Source organism: Helianthus annuus, chromosome 5, assembly GCF_002127325.2.
Source record: "Helianthus annuus cultivar XRQ/B chromosome 5, HanXRQr2.0-SUNRISE, whole genome shotgun sequence".
Classification (NCBI taxonomy): Eukaryota; Viridiplantae; Streptophyta; class Magnoliopsida; order Asterales; family Asteraceae; genus Helianthus; species Helianthus annuus.
The window spans coordinates 124,327,834-124,349,798 of record NC_035437.2 but is presented as its reverse complement, the minus strand read 5'-3'; the positions used below and the strand labels follow the sequence as shown (position 1 = coordinate 124,349,798).

At 32.6% G+C, this 21,965-nt stretch overlaps 2 protein-coding genes across 2 annotated transcripts; one reads left to right on the top strand and one right to left on the bottom strand.

Moving 5' to 3' along the window:
* Positions 1–5,219: 5,219 nt before the first annotated feature.
* Positions 5,220–9,570, top strand: LOC110941167 (probable receptor-like protein kinase At5g18500). Its single transcript, XM_022182785.2, has 8 exons — positions 5,220–5,717; positions 6,491–7,134; positions 7,222–7,326; positions 7,436–7,558; positions 7,661–7,831; positions 7,930–8,059; positions 8,155–8,367; positions 9,114–9,570. Exons 2-8 carry the CDS (start codon positions 6,512–6,514, stop codon positions 9,198–9,200), a joined length of 1,452 nt encoding a protein of 483 aa, XP_022038477.1. The 5' UTR covers positions 5,220–5,717; positions 6,491–6,511; the 3' UTR covers positions 9,201–9,570.
* An 8,116-nt stretch (positions 9,571–17,686) lies between these two features.
* On the bottom strand, positions 17,687–21,450 carry LOC110941169 (pto-interacting protein 1). Its single transcript, XM_022182786.2, has 8 exons — positions 21,280–21,450; positions 20,206–20,312; positions 19,749–19,999; positions 19,485–19,611; positions 18,599–18,872; positions 18,366–18,498; positions 18,193–18,279; positions 17,687–18,098 (listed from the first exon to the last, which is right to left on the bottom strand). The coding sequence occupies exons 2-8, from the start codon at positions 20,285–20,287 to the stop codon at positions 17,967–17,969; spliced, it is 1,086 nt and encodes a 361-aa protein (XP_022038478.1). The 5' UTR covers positions 20,288–20,312; positions 21,280–21,450; the 3' UTR covers positions 17,687–17,966.
* Positions 21,451–21,965: the final 515 nt, after the last annotated feature.

Genomic DNA, 21,965 nt, shown 5'->3' with positions numbered 1-21,965 from the left:
TGAGTTATACACATATGTATATAGTCAATTTTAAACTATACATATGTGTATATTACGAAAGGCTTAGAAAAATGTGTGGTCCAGAATGCTTCTCAAGTTTCTCAACTAGCCTATCACTTCTCACATGATCCTTATCATATATATATATATATATATATATATATATATATATATATATATATATATATATATATATATATATATATATATATATAATAGTGTTGAGTTCTATGCAGTACTCACAATTTGTGCAGAACTTTAAGAACTCTTTAGAGCCATTGATTTATTAATCAATGGTTGAAAATAGATTAGGGTAAAATTGTAATTAAAAAGAAAACTAAGGAGGCAATTTTAATATTATAAGGGTATAATGGTCAACAAACATTAATAAAAGTTGAAAAAGCCATAACTTATCCCCTTTTTTTCTCCCATCTTTCGTTTCTTTGTTTTTTTTTTTTTCAAATTTTGCTCTAAGAATAATTGCAGATATGCACTGCCTTTAATTTTCAATTTCATTCTTAGGATTTTAAGTTTCAATTTCATTCTTAGGATTTTAAGGTTTTTTCAATTTCATTCTTAGGATTTTGAGGTTTTTACATATGTGAAGCATTGTTTACATATATAAATATGTCAGTTGCACATATGTAAGTAACTTAATTACATATATGTAAATATATACATATGTAAATGGTTTCATTACACATAATATATTTAGATATATGCAAATATCATGTACTCAACTATAACTATATACACTAGAGTTATCTTTGTATGTTTACTATGTATGTACGAATAAAAATACTAATGCAATGTAAACATGTCAGTTACATATATGCAAATAAGTGAATTACATATAAGTAAATATAATATACATAACTAATTGCATGATTGCACATATGTGAATATGTCAACTACATATATGTATATATCATATACACGTACTCAACAAAAATTATATAGCATGATCACTCCAAGATTTTTTTTTTAATATGATTCTTGATCTTTCAAATTTGCATAATGTAATCGATTAGGTGTAATTCAAATTTAATCCATTGGGAGTCATGTGAGAAAAAAAAGGAACTAATTCAAACTAGTGTGATTGAATATACGTATTTAATTTTTTTTAGATTTGAATGTGAAAAAATAGTGGAAGGTTAAATTAAAAATGTGATAATTTTCTAGGTGTAAAATTACTTTAATGCCCCTCATAAATAAAATAATAAAAAATAACATGAAATAAAATGAGTGGCTGTAAAGAGTTCTGCAGGTTCTGTAAATTTTTTTGGTTCTGAAATGATCTTGATCCTATATATATATATATATATATATATATATATATATATATATATATATATATATAGGGCCAGGATTTAGAGAAAACGATCAAAAGTGTGAGAACGGAGAGAACTCTTATGCATCGTCCGATCAAAACAATCTATGGACTAGATTGGCGCGGTGGCATTTTAGTAAATAACACCAATTTTATTACGTGGACGCGCGTCATTAAGGGTAAAAAAGTAAAAAAAAACTATTCCTCACATAAAACGCCATTGAAAATAAAACGCCAAATAAATACAAAACGCCAAATTTATCACTGGGTGCTTTTTCTGTGTTTTTATTTGAGCTCTCTAGTTACAAAAACGCCATAACAAAGGAAACGCCATTATATATAACGCCAAACTTTACATCCGAATAAATGTTATTTACATTTTGTGTTATAAAAATAACATCCCGCCTAACCTACGCACCAAAAAAATTCTATAAATAGAAACGCCTCACCACCTTCCGTTTATCACACAAAAAAAACACACAATGGTTGCTAAAAGAATTTACGACTCAATGTAAAACGCCAAAAAATACAACGACAACAAAAACATCTTTTTCTTTGATCCTCAGTAAAGTGCTGCATGAAGCTTCATTTAATGATATTTTACGCGAGTGAAGAAAAGATTTTGCTGCATGAGATGGACAAAATTGAAAAAAGAGGGACTGATGACACCCATATGTCATACTGTCATCTTTGTTCCTAATGAAGGTTTGGATGATAAGAAGAGACCTATACCAGTGGCAGATAGCATCCACCCACAGGGGGTCGCTCTATGATTCAAACATCAACAAAGACAATTCAGCACATGAACAAAGAAAATAAACAACGCCAAACGTAAAACGCCATTTATTTGTCACATTTCTTGTAGTTTCAAAAGAAAAAAGAGACTGATGACACTGAAGATTTAAAATAATAAATTGCTTCTACTTTGTTTTTTTTTTTTTACTTTTCTTTGTCTATTGTTTGATTTGTAATGTCAGTTAATAAACAACAAAATAATATTAATGCTATAACGACAAATATAATAAAACGCCAAAATTAGCAAATACGTGTAAAACGCCATAATGCCATACAAAAGCCCCCAAATAAACTACCAAACTATAATAAAATTAATTTGAACAACTAATATTATAAAAAAAGAGTGAAAAAATATGCAAAAGAATATAAAACAAAAGAAGTCCAATAGTTATCTAACCGCCATTGGAAAACAAAACGCCATAATTATAGCCGTCAAAAGATTTGACGTATTACACCATTAAAACAATTGAGTCTTAAAACAAAACACGGTAAACTGCAAAAAAAAAAAAAAAACAGTAAAATGAAACGACAGAAAACATAATTACTAACATTTATTATATTAAATTATTTATCTTTTTCAAAACGCCATAATTACCTGACATACGGACGAAAAAAAGTCAATATAAAAGAACCATCAGAACCCAAGTTCAAACACGCCAAAAAAACTAAAACGCCACATATTCTCCAAAACGCTAAAAAATTTAAAAATGGCTAAGGTTATTGCATGGAGGTTTGTAAGGAAAGAAAAAGGATTCATCATAAAGTTCGCTGATAGGAGAAGGGTTAAGGTAAGAACAATAAAAGTCATGATGGGAATGAATGAAAATATTCAAAAGAATATCCTGGCCCTTGGGGTTCCAAGCGACAACGATTGTGAAAGAACAAGAACTGTAATAAGAAGACTGGGGAGAAAGTTTCCAGCAGAAGATAATGAAGATGATGATGGTGATGATATTGAAGATACACAAATACCAAAACTTAGGAGTTGGGTATTGCATGAGGAAGAAGGAACACTTGAAGTAACTTATGAAAGCGGGGTGCAATATTCAAGACCAATGGAAGAAATTTTGAAGACAAGGTTGCTATCTATCATCGAACAACTCTGTGATTTAACACCTACAAACGATCCAAAATCCAATGATGCAGTAATATTCTTGAATATGATGCAGCAAAGAAGAGACGAGCTAATGACGTTATACGCAAAAATGAAATTTGATGATGAAGAATCTGAAGAAAGTGAAGAACAAAGCGATGGGTACATCTCCGATGTAATCCCACCTACGGAAGACTATTAGATTATTTTGATTTTCTACTTATTGTAATTTTTTGAAATATTAATCTATTGTAATGAATTATTAACAAAAAGATACAAAACGCCAAAAAAAACATGGAAAAAGCCATAACGCCAAAAATATTAACTATGTGACACAAAAAGAATTACCTCAAAGAGAAGAAATCTGAGAAAAAAACAATAAACGCCAAATAATTAATAAATCTACAAAACGCCAAAATTATCTTGCACGCAAAAAATAAAGAAGCTTCTCAAACGTGAAAACCGTGAAAGGAGAAGAATACTAAAAAGACAAAAAAACCTCTCGGTCCCTGATCAAGCCCCACGCCACGTGTTCGGCCAGGATGCGTTCTCACCGTTCTCACACTTTTTGCCGTTTTCTCCTGATCCCGTTTCTATATATATATATATATATATATATATATATATATATATATATATATAGGGAAGGTTCATTTGAGAAGAAATTTAATGTGAGAAGAAAAAGAAGAAAGGGCATAATGGTAAAACATTAAATAGTTCATAACTCCCCCATTAATTATGTTATCTCTCATTAATAAAGCAAAAAACATTTTATTTCCTACACATTTCAAAATTTATCCTACATATATCTTACACTTACCGAAATTTACCCTACGCACATCTAAATTTATCATGCACATTTAAGAATTCATCCTACACATACTAAAATTTATCCTACACATGTTAAAAATTGTCATTCATCCTAAATTATTTTATCTTCAAAGAGTATATTTAAAAGTGAGTTACAATTTTAGCTAGTTTAGCTAATTAATTACAATTAAAAATTTACCTATATACCCTTATTAATAACATTAAATACACATATTAAATGAAATAAAATACAACATTTCTATTGGTTTAAAACTTATTCTTTTTATTGTTACAAAATTTTTCTTATTTGAACCCTCATATATATATATATATATATATATATATATATATATATATATATATATATATATATATATATATATATATATATATTAGTTGCACTCTTTATAGCAAACCAATTCATGTTCTTTCGTTGGTACAATACAAGATTGCTTAATTCTAATCCTAGTGTTGTGTGTGGGGGTATGCATGTTAGCTTGGAGGATCAAGAGAGGATATTTAGGTACTACCACCTATTAATTGACTTGGTTGGTATAAAACAGGATTGGTTGATTCCGATTCTTTCAATTCTCTTGCCACCCACCCCGCCCCACCCCACGCCCTCAAACTTAAACAAGGGTATCAATGTAAATTCACACAACTAGAAGGGTATTTATGTCAAACCCCACATCTGATGTAATGGTGTCCAGTCTGTTTCCTTGACTATTGCACCCCACTAAATTCACCTCCTCCAATAAAAATTCATTTTTAAATAGTTCAATAAATATTTGTTATTATTATACATCCAAATTTCAAATTTTCACAAAAATCAAGATCATTTAAAGTATTAAAACTCAGTAAACATTAAATAACTCTCTGAATCATAGAACTATAAATTATTTTTTTTTTCCAAATAACTAGTTTTACTTTTTATAAAAGAAAATAAGAAATCTTTAAAATTTATTTTTATAAAACTTAGTTTTAAGGGAAAATGTGAATGTGATTAATATGTCTAGCCTATTCAATTGACCTTAATTAATTTCCCTTTTTAATTAGTTGTACTGATTAATCTTCTCCAAACCCATAATTATTTCTATAACTTTTTCAAGTTTTCAACTTTAAATCTATTGCTTTTTGACAAACCAATTTATATACTTTTTTTTTAGCAGTAATTGAAATTGAAAACACACAAATGTCGGTTATGGCTGCCTTCATATACACAAATCTTGAAAACTTAAAATCTTGAAAACCAAAAAAATAAAAAAATAAAGAAAAAGTTGAAGAATTTGCTACTTTCATGCTTGTGTTTTACTATTTCTTGTTCCCTTCCAGATATATCACCTACTACTGATGACTCCATGCCTTCTTATCATCTTCCCCACCACCCACATTCACAGAATTCCATGTGAGTAGTTGTGTTTTCTCTGCAACTATTTCAAAAAAGCCCTCTTTTTTCTTCTTAAAAATTCAATCTTTTCTCAATTTAAGGGGGCTGTTGAGGTTCTTGATTTGATATTCAGATACCCTTTTGGGAAAAAGACTCTTACACATTTGGGTTTTGTGATTCTTGACATGGGTTTGGATCAAGTTTGCATCTTTTGTTGGAGATCTAGAGTTTAAAGATTAAGCAAATATTGGTGATTGATTGTTTAGAATTTGTTTTTTCTCTTCAAGCATCTTCACATTCAGGTAAATCTGCAATTAATGTTCTTACTGTTTTTTACCCTTTGAGATTCTTTATGTTATTCTGCATTTAAAGTTTGAGTTTTTATTATCTTTGATGGTTTTTGTACCTTTGGAGATCTGAATTTCTGTTTATTTTTTATAATATTTGTTATTTTATCCTGAACTTGAAGTTTTATTGATGGGTTTGCTTTAACAGATTTAAATTCAAACTGATATTGATCTTCATAAACTGATTTCATGTACATTGTTTTAGATCTGCTCAAATCTGAATGAACTCTTGTGTTCTTTCATCCTTTCTTAAGAGTAGTCTGCCAAAAATATGAAGCCTTGAACTATACCATCACTATGAATAATCTTGATTTTCTCAATTCTTAATTTTTTTTTTTTAAATCTTTTTGATGAAACATTTCTGATATTTTTTTGTTTTCAAAAAAAGTTAAGGTAGTTATTTTAGATCCAGATTTATATTTACATACATATGTATCTGTTTTTTTCTTCTTATTAGGATTGATTGTTTTAATGCTTGTAACTTCTATGTGTGCATGATGTCATGGTTATGTATTAATCTTTTTTGTAATTGTTCAAAGATTTTTATATAAATCCATAAAAATTGGAACTAAAAATAACTGCCAATCAAGAATTTGGTTTTCTTTTCAAGTTTTAAGGAATATGAAATCAAAATGTTTGTCACATGAGGCCTATTAAGTTTCTTTTGACCAAATTCACAGAAAAAAACATCTTTTTCCTCACATTTTATTCTATTTATAAATTTTCAGGGCATCTACACATTTTTACAAATGGGTCTCAAAAAAGATATGACAGAGGAAATTCCAGCTTTAAATCTTGAAGTATGGCATCTTATAGCAATATTTGTGGCATTATCAATTGTTGTTGTTCTGTCACTGCTTTGGTGTTACACTGTCACAAAAAATAAATCCAAGAGAAAAAATGACAGACTTCCTACCCAAAGACCGACTGTCGTCTCGGCTGAGATCAAAGACATAAGAGTTGACCAAAATTCAGCTAATGTGTTTGTTGGTCAAGATGCAAATCCTCACACCTTATGGGACAAATTCAGCGATAAAGATAAAGATTCAGACAAGCTTTTAACACGCCCGAGCGTTGATAAAAGTAAATATGGTGATAATAGTAGTCAATCAGGATCTTTTAATCATTTAGAGAAAGAAGATTTGGGCCCCGACTCGGGATCACATCCTATGACTGGCACCTCCCCTTTATCCGGTTTACCGGAGTTTTCTCATCTTGGTTGGGGTCATTGGTTTACTTTACGGGATCTTGAGACCGCAACAAACCGATTTTCTAAAGATAATGTTGTTGGTGAGGGCGGGTATGGGGTTGTGTATCGTGGTCAACTTGTTAATGGTTCACCCGTCGCTATCAAGAAAATTCTCAACAACGTGTAAGTTTTATTTATTTTTTTATATTTGTAACTTTATTGTACGCGAACGTTAATAAGTGGTTAATCTTCTTGTTGGTTTAATTGTAGAGGACAAGCTGAGAAGGAATTTCGAGTTGAAGTTGAAGCAATTGGTCATGTTCGACATAAAAATTTAGTTAGACTCCTTGGCTATTGTATTGAAGGAACACACAGGTATTGGTTTCTTTGTCTTTTTGTTTTTCTTGAATTTTTATTAGTTATTGAATATATGTATGCATAGCCGCGTATATATCTTATTATTATTCTCTTATCAAAATTTTAGGTTGTTAGTATACGAGTATGTCAACAATGGTAATTTAGAGCAATGGCTTCACGGAGCGATGCGCCAACATGGATATCTTACTTGGGAGGCTCGCATGAAAGTTATCCTTGGTACCGCAAAGGCGTAAGTTTCAATCTTCTTTTGTAAAACGAAATACATTTTTTTTTCTAAATAATCGTCTTATTTTAATGACATTAGCTCATGATGCAATTTTTCTTTTTGCAGTCTCTCGTATTTGCACGAGGCCATTGAGCCAAAAGTGGTGCATCGAGATATCAAGTCCAGCAATATATTACTAGATGACGAATTCAATGCCAAATTATCTGATTTTGGACTTGCTAAGTTATTAGGCGCTGGAAAAAGTCATATCACAACCAGAGTTATGGGCACGTTCGGGTAACTAATGCATAAAAAAATCATTTAAATTTTTTCTTCGATCATTTTGGTCTTTTAATACAATATATGCTCATACTTCAATGTTTAACGTTGTATAGATATGTAGCTCCAGAATATGCAAATAGTGGTCTTCTGAACGAGAAGAGCGATGTGTATAGTTTTGGAGTTCTACTATTGGAAGCAATTACCGGAAGAGATCCGGTAGATTATAGTCGTCCAGCGGATGAGGTATGTATCTAATGTTGCATTGGTCCAAACAAAACTGTTTAATAAAACCATTTTGGTGTGGATTTTATATTTTATGTTTTTGTTGGGATTTTTAGGTGAATCTGGTTGATTGGCTCAAAATGATGGTTGGAAATAGACGGTCAGAAGAGGTTGTTGACCCTAACATCGGTACTAGACCATCTAGAACTGCACTTAAACGTGCACTTTTGACCGCTTTGAGATGTGTTGACCCTGATTCCGAAAAGAGACTTACGATGGGTGAAGTTGTGCGTATGCTCGAGTCTGAAGAGTATCCGGTAACACGAGAGGTTTGTTTTCTAAATTGTATCTATTTTTATTCGAACTAAATATGTATAATTAAATAACGTGTTACATATAGTTACAAAGGTGATATGTTTACGGCTATGATTCTTGTTTTGGTGGCTAAACGGGTGGGTCACGAGGTGCAAAAAGGGTACTTTTTAAAATTGCTCGAAATAAGATTGCGTGCTTGACCACCCAAATCACCTGTTCGTCTATTTTTTTTAAATTGTATATTTATTAATGAATAACGGGTTAATATGGTGACAAAGGTTACATCTTTACTACAAGAGTAAATTACAAAAATCGTCTTTTATGTATGTCACTTATTGCAAACTGTGTCCTTTGTCTTTAATAATTATAGAAAACGTACTCGATGTTTGCAAACCCTTGCAAGTTATGTCCTTTAGCCCTAACTCGGTTAATTTTTTGTGGTTAAATCTGACCAAATAGACCCCACATGAGGGTATTTTGGTCATTTTACTCTCATGTGAGGTCCATTTGCTCAGATTTAACCACAAAAATACCCTTATGTGGGGTCCATTTGGTCAGATTTAACCGCAAAAATTAACTGAGTTAGTGCTAAAGGACATAACTTGCAAGGGTTTGCAAACATCGAGTACGTTTTCTGTAATTCTTAAAGACAAATGACACAGTTTGCAATAAGTGACATACATAAAAGACAATTTTTGTAATTTACTCTACTACAATAAGCGATTCTTGCGTTCTCGTACTAAAACTGGTTTAAACGCAGGGTCGAAGACGTCGTAGGAGTCAAGCTAATGCAACGGAACCCGAGTCTCAGACCGAAAACTCGGATGCAGAAAAGGGGACCAAGTAAAATTTGAAGTCTATTATGACCAACTTCCACACAGTACAGAAATGAAATGCAGAATATTGTTGTTGAATTCAGTGAAACAAGCAAGATGATGGGAAGCTAATACTACCAAACACACATCTTATTATTTTTTATTATTATTATGATATGATTGTTTACATGTAGATGATGATGATGTTGGAGAGATTGATTTGTGCATGATGAAAGTCATCTTTAAAGATTACTGGTGTGTACAGTTTCTTTTTTGTATGGGTGTGAGCAATACTAGATTGGCATGACCATAGTTTTTGTAGTAAGATTTTGGATGCATTTTCCTTCTTTCAAGAAAGATTAATGGATTCATTTATACATAATATTGCTACTTTTTTTGTTTTGTCATGTGATTTTTCTTTTGAAGCAATCTGGCCCTAAAGTCATACTTTTGGAATAACAGTAGAAGCTAAGCAATTGCTTTGATCAATGCTTTGACTTTAAGTTTTGGATGTGTTGACTTTTTTACTCTTTAGACTTTATTCCTAGATCTTTATTGCTTTGGGTTTATGGGTTGCTAGAAAAATATAAATTTGTAGACAACAGGGTAATGTATGATCAGTTGTAGATATTGAACAAGAAATGATCAACTAAAGTGTATTACATCTATTTAAAAAAAATAAGTATTCTCTTCAATAACAGTATAACACCATAAATTTTGTAACGTTGTATAAATGTTGTTTAATGTGTGAAGTTATATAATTTTTATGTTATGTTATGTTAGTTGTCTACAACCAAACATAGGAAAAGAAGTCCAAGAAATCCATCCTAAGACCACCCGTAGTGGGGCGTGATTTTTAAAAAAAAATTGAAAAAAAAACGCCCCAAAACGCCCTCCCCCCACTACACCCGGCGTTACCCGGCTTTTTTTTTAAAAGTTTGTTGTTGGCGTTATAATTAAAACGCTGAATTGCTTTTGTGGAAATGTGACCCACCAATCAGTTACCCACATGCTCTGACAACCTTGTATTTCGTGTGCTTTTTTTTTATTAAAAATAATATGGGTTATTGGAATAATGTCCCACTACACCACTTTATGCTATAATGCCCCATGCTGACTGGGATGACACGTGTCGGATAATGCCCCATGATCGGGGCATTATATTTCTTCACCACTACACATTGTCAATAGTTTATTCGGTTCAAAACTTTCTTGATACCATTATATATATGTTATGTTAATTGTGTACAAATGATTTCTTCTGAAAACTAGAATGCCCAAAGCCAAACTCTAAAGCCAGCGTGGGTCCGGTTAAGACAACATAGTCTGGTCGGAGTGAGGCAACAGGACTCTACAATTTAGGGAGTGCGATAGCCTAACACAAGTCGCCGTTATAAAAAAGAACGCCTTTGCTGTTGGGATTTGTGTGTCGTCTAATGTAGTAATGTGTATCTATAGGAAGCTTCCTATAAATGGCAAGGGGCATGCAAGAAATAAGAAAGGGCCAAGGCCCAAAAATAACGATAAATGTAACAATCACCTGTCCAAGAGCATGTTCCCAACCCAAACATTTTCTTATTCTACAAACAATAATAGTTATACAATTAAGTTTACGTTTGTATATAAACTAGTTCACGCTAAATAGTGCGTTGCAGCGGGATGTTGATTATCAAAAAAATGTCCAATAATATCTAATTCAACAAAAAAAATTCCGCAGTTTCAATGTTTTCGTAATAGATCTAACATATACATTGTTGTTAACACATCAATCACCCCACTATTCCTTGGAATCTCATACACAGCCTAGATAAACAATTTGATACATAGAGCCCAAATGGAGATATTACCGGCAGCTAAAGAAACAATGAAAAAAAATCATTTTAAAAAAGGATATTGACGTTTTTAAAAGATATAATCAAAAAGTTGGCTTTAGACATTACTTTGTTCTGTTTTATGTGTATGAAATTCCCAAATTTGCAAATTGTTACACAAACAACTTGCAACAATACAAATTCATTTTTTTCATCATCCATCAATGATAGGTAGATCTTGAGATGAAATCATGTGGAATTTAAATATATATTTGCTTAACCAACCTTAGAATTCACATATAGTTGAAAACTATCATTCAAGAGAACATAATTATATATTTTTGTTTTACTCGATATGCCATTGTATATGCATAATTCTCATATTTGAACAAAATTAAAATCACTATTTCTTATCCCACAAAAATTCAACATTTTTATGGCAACCATAAAACATATGGTACCTCAAGAACCTTTAAAAAAATAACAAAACCAAAAAGCACACTACTACCACCGCCGGAACCACCATCATCAGCCCCCTATACCACCATTACCACCGCCGGACATCGTCAACCACGGATCTCTGTCATCGGACACACCCTGCAATCCATCCTCCCGCCACACCCAATGAAAAAAAAGCACATTTCTTAATAATTCACAACCCAATTACAAAAGAATTAAAAAAACCCTAACTTGGTCAAACTCCATCGGATTTCATTTACAAAATTCCTGCTGAAAACCTCTGTTTTTGTTTTTTAATTTATTTCTTTGACTGATTATGAATTAAATTGACAGAACGGAGTGATTAAAATTGAGAAGGAATTGGAAAGATTTATTTATAGGGATCTAAAGGGAGTGAGAGAAGGAAATTGGGAGAATTTTGCAGAGGATACAATCAACCCATAGAGGATAAGATGAGACAAATAAAGGGGGAAAATGATATAAAGAGGATTCGGGTGGGATGTAAAATTCTGAAAAAGGCTTTCATTTTTTCGTCAAATTGGACCACATAGTGGAGGATTTGGATTAATTACGTATAACAAAACCATATTTGGTTGCTTTTCTCACAATTGTTATTTGTATAACAATGGCAGGAAACCGCCATGGGTCGTAACCATCGCATCGTAACTCTCTCAAATATATCTATGTCCTCCAGTCGTAACCGATGCGACTTTTGAAACTATGAATTATTTTTACCATGCAGTTAAAGTTTGGTTTTTGTATATATATGCAACATTTCAGAGTCACACCGCTTATATATGAACCGAAGCATGGTAATCGTTTCCAACTGACGCGACTTTAAACAAAGGGGTAAAACCTTAACGTAATTGTTTCTAACTGACACGACTTTTAATCGAAAGGGTACAAACTTTAAGGCAATTGTTTCTAACCAGCAAGACTTTTTAAATGAAGGGGTACAAAGATTAAGTTTGTAATTATATATCGTGTGTATACATATATAATAGGGTGTGAAAAGAAAGATACAGAGGAAGTAAGAATGTTGTATTGTTTGAGGTGCATTTTGAGGGCACAAAGTGGGAGCCAGGAAGGACCAATGATGCTCAACTATGTCCGAGCACACCACCCAGTTCCGGGGTTAAATTTTTCACCGGGATTTTGAGAGTGATCAACGGATCACTCTTCTTCCCCAATTTTATAAACCCTAGAATCGCTCCCTATTTTCACTTGCAAAATTCAAGTTTGGTGGTAGCATGTAGGGATCGATACCATCGGGCTTTTATTCGAAATGACAAGATAAATATGTGGATATACGTATTACCTCAAACGATGCTTGTTCCATGCCAGAGATTCGCCTAAAGCGGCGACAGTGGTTGCATAAATGGGGAAGACTACGATGATGAGATGAAGAAAGATGATTTTCAGTCAAAGTTATTATAATTTTATTTTATTTTTAATTATATATATATTTTTGAATATATTAATGTTAATGTTTTCAGTTTTAAATTAAATTAAAATAATTCAGTTTCGGGGAAATATGAGGAATACTAAGACGACATCGTTCATAATGAGGAAAACCGAAGAAAGTGAAGAAAAAGTTGATGTGACGATGCACCACACGGAGAACTCTTGGGAAAAAAGAACGACTTCCTCCCTTATAAGGCTAAGGGTGTGGTCATAACCTTCATGACCACCATTACCGTCCACGTCAACGTGACGTTACCCCACTCTCATCCACCATCCAAAACCACCACCCCATATGGTGGAGTCATGACCTAAACCACTATTCCTTTTTAATTATTTAATAAAATCACATAACATTCGAATCTTGGAATATGGAAAAGTGGACTATGGTTCAATCCACGCGAACTATGATGCATTAAGCAAGAAGACGGTACAGCGTTCAAACCACCATCTTAGGTGGCAATCCACGACTTAATCCATGCCCCCAAACCGTAGGTTGTTGTACACTTATATTTAAACCAGTTTGTTTCAATTGAGAAATGCTTTCTATTTATACGAGTCTGTTACCAAAATTAACGAAGAGGATTTATATGTACGGTTATTGGTTATCTCTGGAATTCTATACTATCTTTGATGTTTCTATGCTATTTTAAAGACCCCGTAACTTTATGACTAGTTCTCCATACTCATAGATTTATATTATATTATATTATATTATATTATATTATATTATATTATATTATATTATATTATATTATATTATATTATATTATATTATATTATATTATATATTTCCTCTTTTTCCTAACATATACAAAAGGAAGTTAGGGGAACAGTGCCACACAGCTGTGTGGCACTTCCCTATTGGACCACCTTTTTTATTATTTTATATTCGTTTTATATTTACGGTTTCATCCTTAATTTAAAATAAAATTACGTTTTCGCCCCCACTTCAAAATAAAAATTACGTTTTGCCCCCAGCTCAAAATAAAATTACGCTTTTTGTCCTCATCTCAAAATTACGATCTTGCCCTCAATTCAAAATTACGACTTTGTCTGGCACTCTCCCATTGGACCAACCTGTTTATTATTTTATATCCATTCTAAAATCATGTTTTTGTCCCTCTCTAAAATTACGGTTTTGCCCTCAGCTCAAAATAAAATTACGCTTTTCTCCTGAGCTCAAAATTACGATTTTTCCCTCCATTCAAAATAAAATTTTGGTTTTGCCCTCAGCTTAGAATTACCTTTTCGCCCCCAGTTCAAAATAAAATTTTGTTTTTGCCCCCACTTAAAAATTAGGATTTTGCCCTCTGTTCAAAAATGTGATTTTCCCCGTTTAAAAATTGTGATTTCGCCCTCAATTCAAAATTACGTTTTTTCCCCAGTTCAAAATAAAATTATGTTTTTGCCCCCAGCTCAAAATTACGATTTTTCCCTCGGTTCAAAATAAAATTGTGCTTTTGTCTCAAGCTTAAAATTATGATTGTGCGCTTAGTTCAAATTTATATTACGTTGTTACCCCAAGTTAAAAATTACGAATTTGCCCCTGTGAAAATTTACAATTTTGCCCCAGGTTCAAATTTACAGTACTGCCATTACTTTAGCTTTTGTCAAATTACGATTTTACCTCAGTAAAAAAATATAACTTTCCCTCAGTTAAAAATCACAATATTGCCATTGTTTTAGTTTTTTTTTTTATCAAAACTACAAAAGTGTTTTGTTTTAATTGGTTGACTCGATTTAATTGTTTTCTGCGTCAATGAGCTGACTAACACTCGCTCATTATTCGGTCATCGCCCCGCAACGTGGACGAGGCACCAACTAGTTATATTATAAATGCAAGTATGGTGAATAATGGTTTTTTTTTTTTTTTTTGTCTTTTTGAGTTTTTTTTTAATTTTAACTTTTAATTTTCATAATTAACCCTTACAACCCCTTAACTTTCTAAATACTTTGTAATCGAGTTTAACGCCTTTATTTTTATTTACGTGTTGATATAAACTTAAGTTGATTTACATTTCGACATAATTTTTTTTGTGTTTTCTCAACTTTCAGTATTGACACATACAACTCTTTAACTTTCTAAATACTTTTGTAATCGAGTTTTATGTGTTTAGTTTTAGTTACATATGGTATAAATTCAAGTTACGTTTTGACATAAATTTTATTTTTTCTCCGGAAATGAGTCGGGTTAGATACATTAATTTTTAGTTGGTCTACGTTTTGACGTAAATTTTGTTCGGAAAGGAGTGGTCAAATTTAATACGTTTCCATTAGACGGTATAAATCTGAGCCACTTTACGTTTCGGCGCCGCCATAACGCGCCGTACCATTCTTTAACTTAAAAAAACACCATTTTCTTACGCGCTTATATTTATGTACGTGTTGGTATAAATTCAAGTTCTTTTATGTTTCGCGTAAATTTTATCCAAAATATGTCAAATCAAATATAATACGCTTCCGTGCTTATTTTATAAACAACCACCCGTAAAACATAATTTTAAAAAAATGTTATCCCGTCGCAAAGCGTGGGTATAAGACTATAACTTCTAGTTTGTAACATGTGTAAGACTCACATTTATTATTAATCAAGTATTCTCATACGTCAAAATCTTGGTTGCGGAAAATTTAAGTGGTCTTTGAAAAAAACATATTCAAGTTTACTTTAACTTTTTTCCACGGCTGATGACAACACATGTGATATTTTAATAAAGTCGTTTCCCACACATTGATTTATTTTCTTCCAAACCGTATTATTTTATCTAGTAGATGATTCAGCAAGATGTTTATTGTAATTTTGGCTTGTCATGCCGATTAGCGTATGTAAAAGCTCTGGACGCGTATGATGAATAATTAAATATGTTGAAAGAACCTCATGTGAAAAAATGGAAAAAATTAGCGAGAACGTTGTAGAATTTAGAAAAAATTAGTGAGAATTAAAGAGAATTTGCCAAAAGAAACCCATTAGAATAAAATCCTGCATCCGTCACTGCTACTGTGAAGATATTATTCGGTTGTATGGAAAATAACATTTGCATAGACTGATCTCCAAGGACATTCAATTTTTTACGATACACATGAAAACCTAAATGAATTTTCTGGAATGGTAGGCAACATTGATTGTGTACAATAAGCTTGGAGGAATTGCCCAACGAAACAACGATGCCAATACGTGAGAGGTGACCACGTTTCCTATACTGTTGCTCGAAGTGGTAGCCTTCTAAGATTTGTTGTTTTGGCATGCCTTCTTTGGCGTCTCTTGTTCCAACAACAACCTCAACATTCTCAATCAATCGCCATTATTTAGCGAGGTTGTACATGGATCCGCACCGAAGTGTCTATTAGAGGTGAATGAAGTACAATACAAACATAAAGGTATAATCTTGTTGATGGGATATAGTTGGGCTGGAAAACTTTTGTGGAATCGTTGGCATATTCACAAGATGATAAACAAATAAGGTTCAAGGTAGCACAAAAAGCGGGAAGAAAGGACATAGAACGAGCTTTTGGTGTCCTAAGAGCTCAGTAGGCTATAGTTCGATTCCTTGCATGAGTAACGCATTCCTGTAATATGATCTTGAAAGATGAAGGTGCAATGACATGCCTTAAACATGAAATCGATCCCCCAACTAACGAGGAAGTAAATGATTATATTCTTGTGAAATTGCATTGTCAAGAGACCCACCACGCCCTTCGATCGAATCTCATTAAGCATATTGCACACACTCACATACCCAATGTAGACGAATAAGCTGTATTTTATTTTTTATGTTCTAATGTAGTCTTGAACTTTATATTAGTAATGAAGTGTTTTACAATTTTTATTTATTTACTTTAATTATTTAAAAAAATGGTTTAAGGATGATATGAAAATAATATGCAAATCCATGGTTTTAAGATAAAAAGGACATTATGAAAAAAAGATATGATATGAAGGAGAGAGAATTGCAGGATGAGAATGACTAAAAAAGATGTATTTCCCCACCCTAAAGATTATAACTAAACTTGATCAGTGCATCAGATTAAACATTTATTATTAATAGCACAATTCTTAATTTCTCAATATTTAGTACTAAATATGGTACTCTCAAATTCTGTCGGAATTTAAAAGAAATAAAAACGACTATACGGTATGCTGTTGTGAAAATGTATACCAGAAAATATGAAGATTTGTGTTTTATAGTTGAAGAACCATCACAACGTTTAATTGAGCAACTCAGCTTTTCATGAAAGAGTATGCAAGTACCGTAACCGATACCAACCGAATTGGACATATCATGACTTTGTTTTTGTGTTTTCTCTTCCAATTGCTATAACGAGTGCCGGTACCGTAATGAACCAAACCAATACCAACCACACTCGCGCCACGTAACGAGAAGAAATCCGACTAGTTCTATATTTTACAACTAAACTAATCAACAAAGCTATATAAAATAAAAGATATAAAGATATATATAAAACTAAACTAAATATACTAATAAAATAAAATGGACCTACAATATAAAGAAAATACAGAAAAAGTCATACTTTCACATAAAAGTTCAAAAGTTGAACCTAATGTAAAAGAAAAAGTAAAGCTTTGATAGGAAATTGTAGGATCACTTATTTGACCAATGAAAATGAGTAATAAAAATAAAATCAGTACTACAAAAAGGTACCCCTTCATTTTCCTTGTAACTTCTTCATGAAAGTTATAACTAGATATATTAAACAACATAATTAGATATATTAAACAATATAATTAAATTAACAAAATCCCAAGTCATTAGTTAAAAAGCTCAATCAACCAGATCATCTCACAAGGGAATAAAACCAATTTCCAGAAATAAAATAAACTTGTTTCTGCAGTACATCATAAGAGTATCTTTGCACCTAAATAAATCCCTTCACTATTTACCACAAGAAAATCTTGAAACCTCAAACAAAAGAATGCGCATCAGCTGTGGAATATTCTTCCACATTACAAACATAAATATCTGCTAGTTTTATCTGTCATCTGCAGGAATGACATGATTATGATCAAGCAGTAGCAGTAGCGGCCGTAGCCCGGCTCTAGGTGGGGATTCACAAGTGTGGCGCTTCGGTTTGAGGCCCCGCACGCGCGTTCAACAATGGCTGCAGTGCTTTAACCACAATGCTCATGTTTGGCCTGAAATCGGCTTCATATTGCACACACAACGCTGCAACCGCCGCCATCTGTCACCATTAAATCACACAATCCATATGTTATTTTCTGACAAGAGTTTCTAAATATTATAGTTTAGTGTATATATATAAAGATATAGATTACCTTGGCAACTGCCTTAGGGGGGTATTCCCCATTGAGTCTAGTGTCAACACACTGTTTCACCTTATCTTCACTCAGTTTAGGTGTTGCCTGACATTATAATGTGTTATTTACAAATAAAATAATATAGAACTTTTTTATATAAAGGAAGTAAAAAAGCACAAAGTGTAGCATACCCATGTGACCAGACTCTGTTGACCACGAGGCAAAGTGTGGTCAACGGGCTTTCGGCCAGTCAAAAGTTCTAGGAGAACCACGCCAAAGCTGTAAACATCACTCTTTGAACTCAACTGTCCGGTCATTGCATATCTATCATGAAGTCGAAAATATATGTTAAAAAAAGCACTAAAATTGGATTATGAAGAAAAAAGATGACTTAAAACTTCAAGAAATTAAAAAAAGGACTTACTCAGGTGCATGATAACCGAAAGTACCAAGAACACGAGTGGAATGAAGGCGAGCTGCCATGTCAGGTGCTTGATTCGATAAATCAAAATCAGCAATCTTAGCCACATCATCATCAAACAACAGAACATTACTCGACTTTATATCGCGATGAATGATATGAGGCTGCGCCTTTTCATGCAAGTATTCAAGTCCTTTTGCAGCACCGACAGCAATTTTAACTCTTTGAGACCATGATAAAACTGGACCTGGCTGTGCACCTTTAACACCTTTTCTTCCTGCATTCATACAATTAAATGTGTTACTTTTAACATAAATCATCTATAACCATATTATCACAAGCTTATGAGCAAATAAAACACAGATTAATACAATTATACAGTTATATCATAGCATTGATTGTACGTAGGGGTAGAAACGAGCCAAGCCACTCATGAGCTACTCGAGATCGACTCAGTAAAATCTCAAACCGAGCTGAGCTTAAACGAGCACAATCCCGAGCTCAAGCCTAAAAATAAGCTTGTTTAATAAATGAGCCTGAGCTTTAGTCATCAAGCTTGAGCTGGTTCGCGAGCTTAAACGGGCCTATTATTTATATAATAAATATTATTGTATATATAATTATGATAAAAATAACTAAACAATAGATAATATTTACGTATAAAAATTCTAATTATAAATATATATTAAAATAATTATAAATGTATATAAATTAGTTAATTAATAAATAATAACTGAGCCGAGCCCGCACTTGAAAATGAAAACTACTTACGAGCCAGGCATTAAAAATAGAGCTCGCCCGTGCCAAGAGACGAGTTTGAGCCTATGTGAGCTCGGGCTCGGCTCGTTTACACCCCTAAATTACGTGTTGAATAATATAGAACACTTACCATGCAGAATATCATGAAGAGATCCATTTGAAGCATACTCATAGGCCAACACTCTTAGACCGCCATCAATGCAATACCCGAGTAATCCCACAACATTATCGTTTTTAAGCCTCGATACCATAGAAACCTGTAATGACATGCTCCAAATCAATAGGAAGCAAATATATAAAACAGTATTAACTAAATTTGGACAATTGGTCATCCTCATCATAGAAAATTAGGTCCATGTCGTCGTTGTTTTTACGAAGGGTATATAAGACATACCTGGGCTAAAAATTCTTGATCGGGTTGCTTGCTGGAGTCTAACTTCTTGATAGCTGCTGCCTGGCCGCTTCTCAAGACACCATGGTACACTCTTCCATATGATCCCTCTCCGATTAACGACTTTGTACCGAAATTATCAGTAATTTCTTTCAGTTCATCCACTTGTAGAGCAGGGACAGCAATAGGTTGGACGGCAACAGCCTGTGTGTCCTTTGGTGCAGCCTCAGTGGCACGATAACCTGCATTGTTTCCTGAACCAATAACTTTAAGTAAGTCCCGTAAATCGAAAGGTTCTATTTATGAAACAATAAACGAGTGATTGATCTTGTGAACAAAAGTTAAGAGTGTTGCGCTTGGTATTCTCAAACAAAGAAGATTAATTAAGTATAATAAAACTAAACATTTCGATCATGTGACTTAAAAGTTATACAAGTTATTGTATTCAATAAACAATCACCTGCAGCATTATTCGGCATGTAGGTTCCGTTATCGTACGACTTGTGCATATCATCTTCTCCACAACAGCCGAAGCAACTCATGTTTAGTTTGCTCTACTTGACAAATCTGTACAGGTTACAAGTTTACCTTAGACAAAAGCTTTACAAATCATGTCTTCATTATTATATAAATACAAAAGCTCAATCTGTGTCTACGAATATCGAAATAAGGTCATTATATAGGCTTACACAGAAAGAACCGAAACTAACTACCGGCACCACTAACCCGCTACTAATGCTAACAATTCAACCAAAACAATAATGAAAAAGCCGACTAACTACCCGTGCTGATATCCTCACGTATGGCACGCTTAATTGTGAAGTTCTCTCATCCACAACCAATGCACCCAAAACGCATTGGTGGTATTTGCAGTTGAACACTCCCTATCTCTCCTGTGAACCGGACAACATACGACAAGCGAATTGCCTAAGGTGTCACATTCAAGTTCACACATTTGGTAGGCCAAAATACATAACACTTCTTGATCTAGACAATAACTAGCTCTACAATTTGTTACCTCAATTCAACAGTGTTAAAAACATATCTTTGACTCCTTGATGACTATAAAAAAAGTGAAAAAAAAAATAAAGACTAAAGAAACTGAGAAATTCCATATAAATTACACAATTAAAAAGAACAACTTCAAATCAGCAAACAATAACACAAATAATAAAATAAAAGTAAAAAATCAGTTAATAATTTTGAGAGAATAGAAAATTCAAGGGTATGAAACTCTAAAACCATCTTCCCCCAAAAATATTTTTGGCTATTCAATTCTACATCAAGATTCACAATAAATCACCAGAAAAACATGATCTTTAACACATAGTTGACCAAATAACTTCAAAATTCAACTGATCTACTTACAAACAACTATGGATCAACACCCACCTGTACCAAGAACAGATCTCAATCACAGAAATCAATTATGAAACAGTCAGCAAAACTAAAAGTTTCACAGTTGAAAGATCTAATCAGTGAAGAAACTTAAAAGGGTTTCATCAGAATCAAACAAAAAGACAAAAAAACTCACCAAAGATCTTGTTTTTGCAGGTGGGTTGAATCAAGAAAAGGGGTTGCTTGAAGGATGAAGAAAAGAGAAATGGAAACACAGTGTGTCTTGGATATCTTTAATTGGTGGGGAAGAGGGCTAATATGCACCGGATAGGGCGTAGGTTAGAAAAGGCATGCAAATGGAGGAAAAAGGAAGAAAAAAGTTAAAATTAAGTTTATTTTCATTTGTTTTTATAGTCTACTTTCTTGGAATTGTCTACCTTTGAAATGGTCTTGAATGGAGTCTATAAAATGGATGTATTTGTACCAAGTCTCATAATTTATTATATAAATAATAGAATATATATGTATAATATTATTTAGAGAAAGTGAATTTTATTTTAATAATTAAAATTATGACCCATTGGTTCATTATAATTCATATTCACAATTTAACTAATGATTTCGTTATTAAGGGTTTGCTCACTCTAATGGAGACACGATTATATCTGTCTCTAATGAATAACTGACATAAGTGAAAGTTAAGGGTAGAGTGAGTTATTTCTCCATTTAAATGGACTTACACTCGACAAGAAAAACGAAGGTTAAAAGTACATTAGTCAAATTGACAATATGAATTATTTTCGTATAATAAATGATAGTTTCTATTGTTGCAATCCAATTTGTCAACTTTTACAATTAAATGTCACTTTTAATCGCATAAGT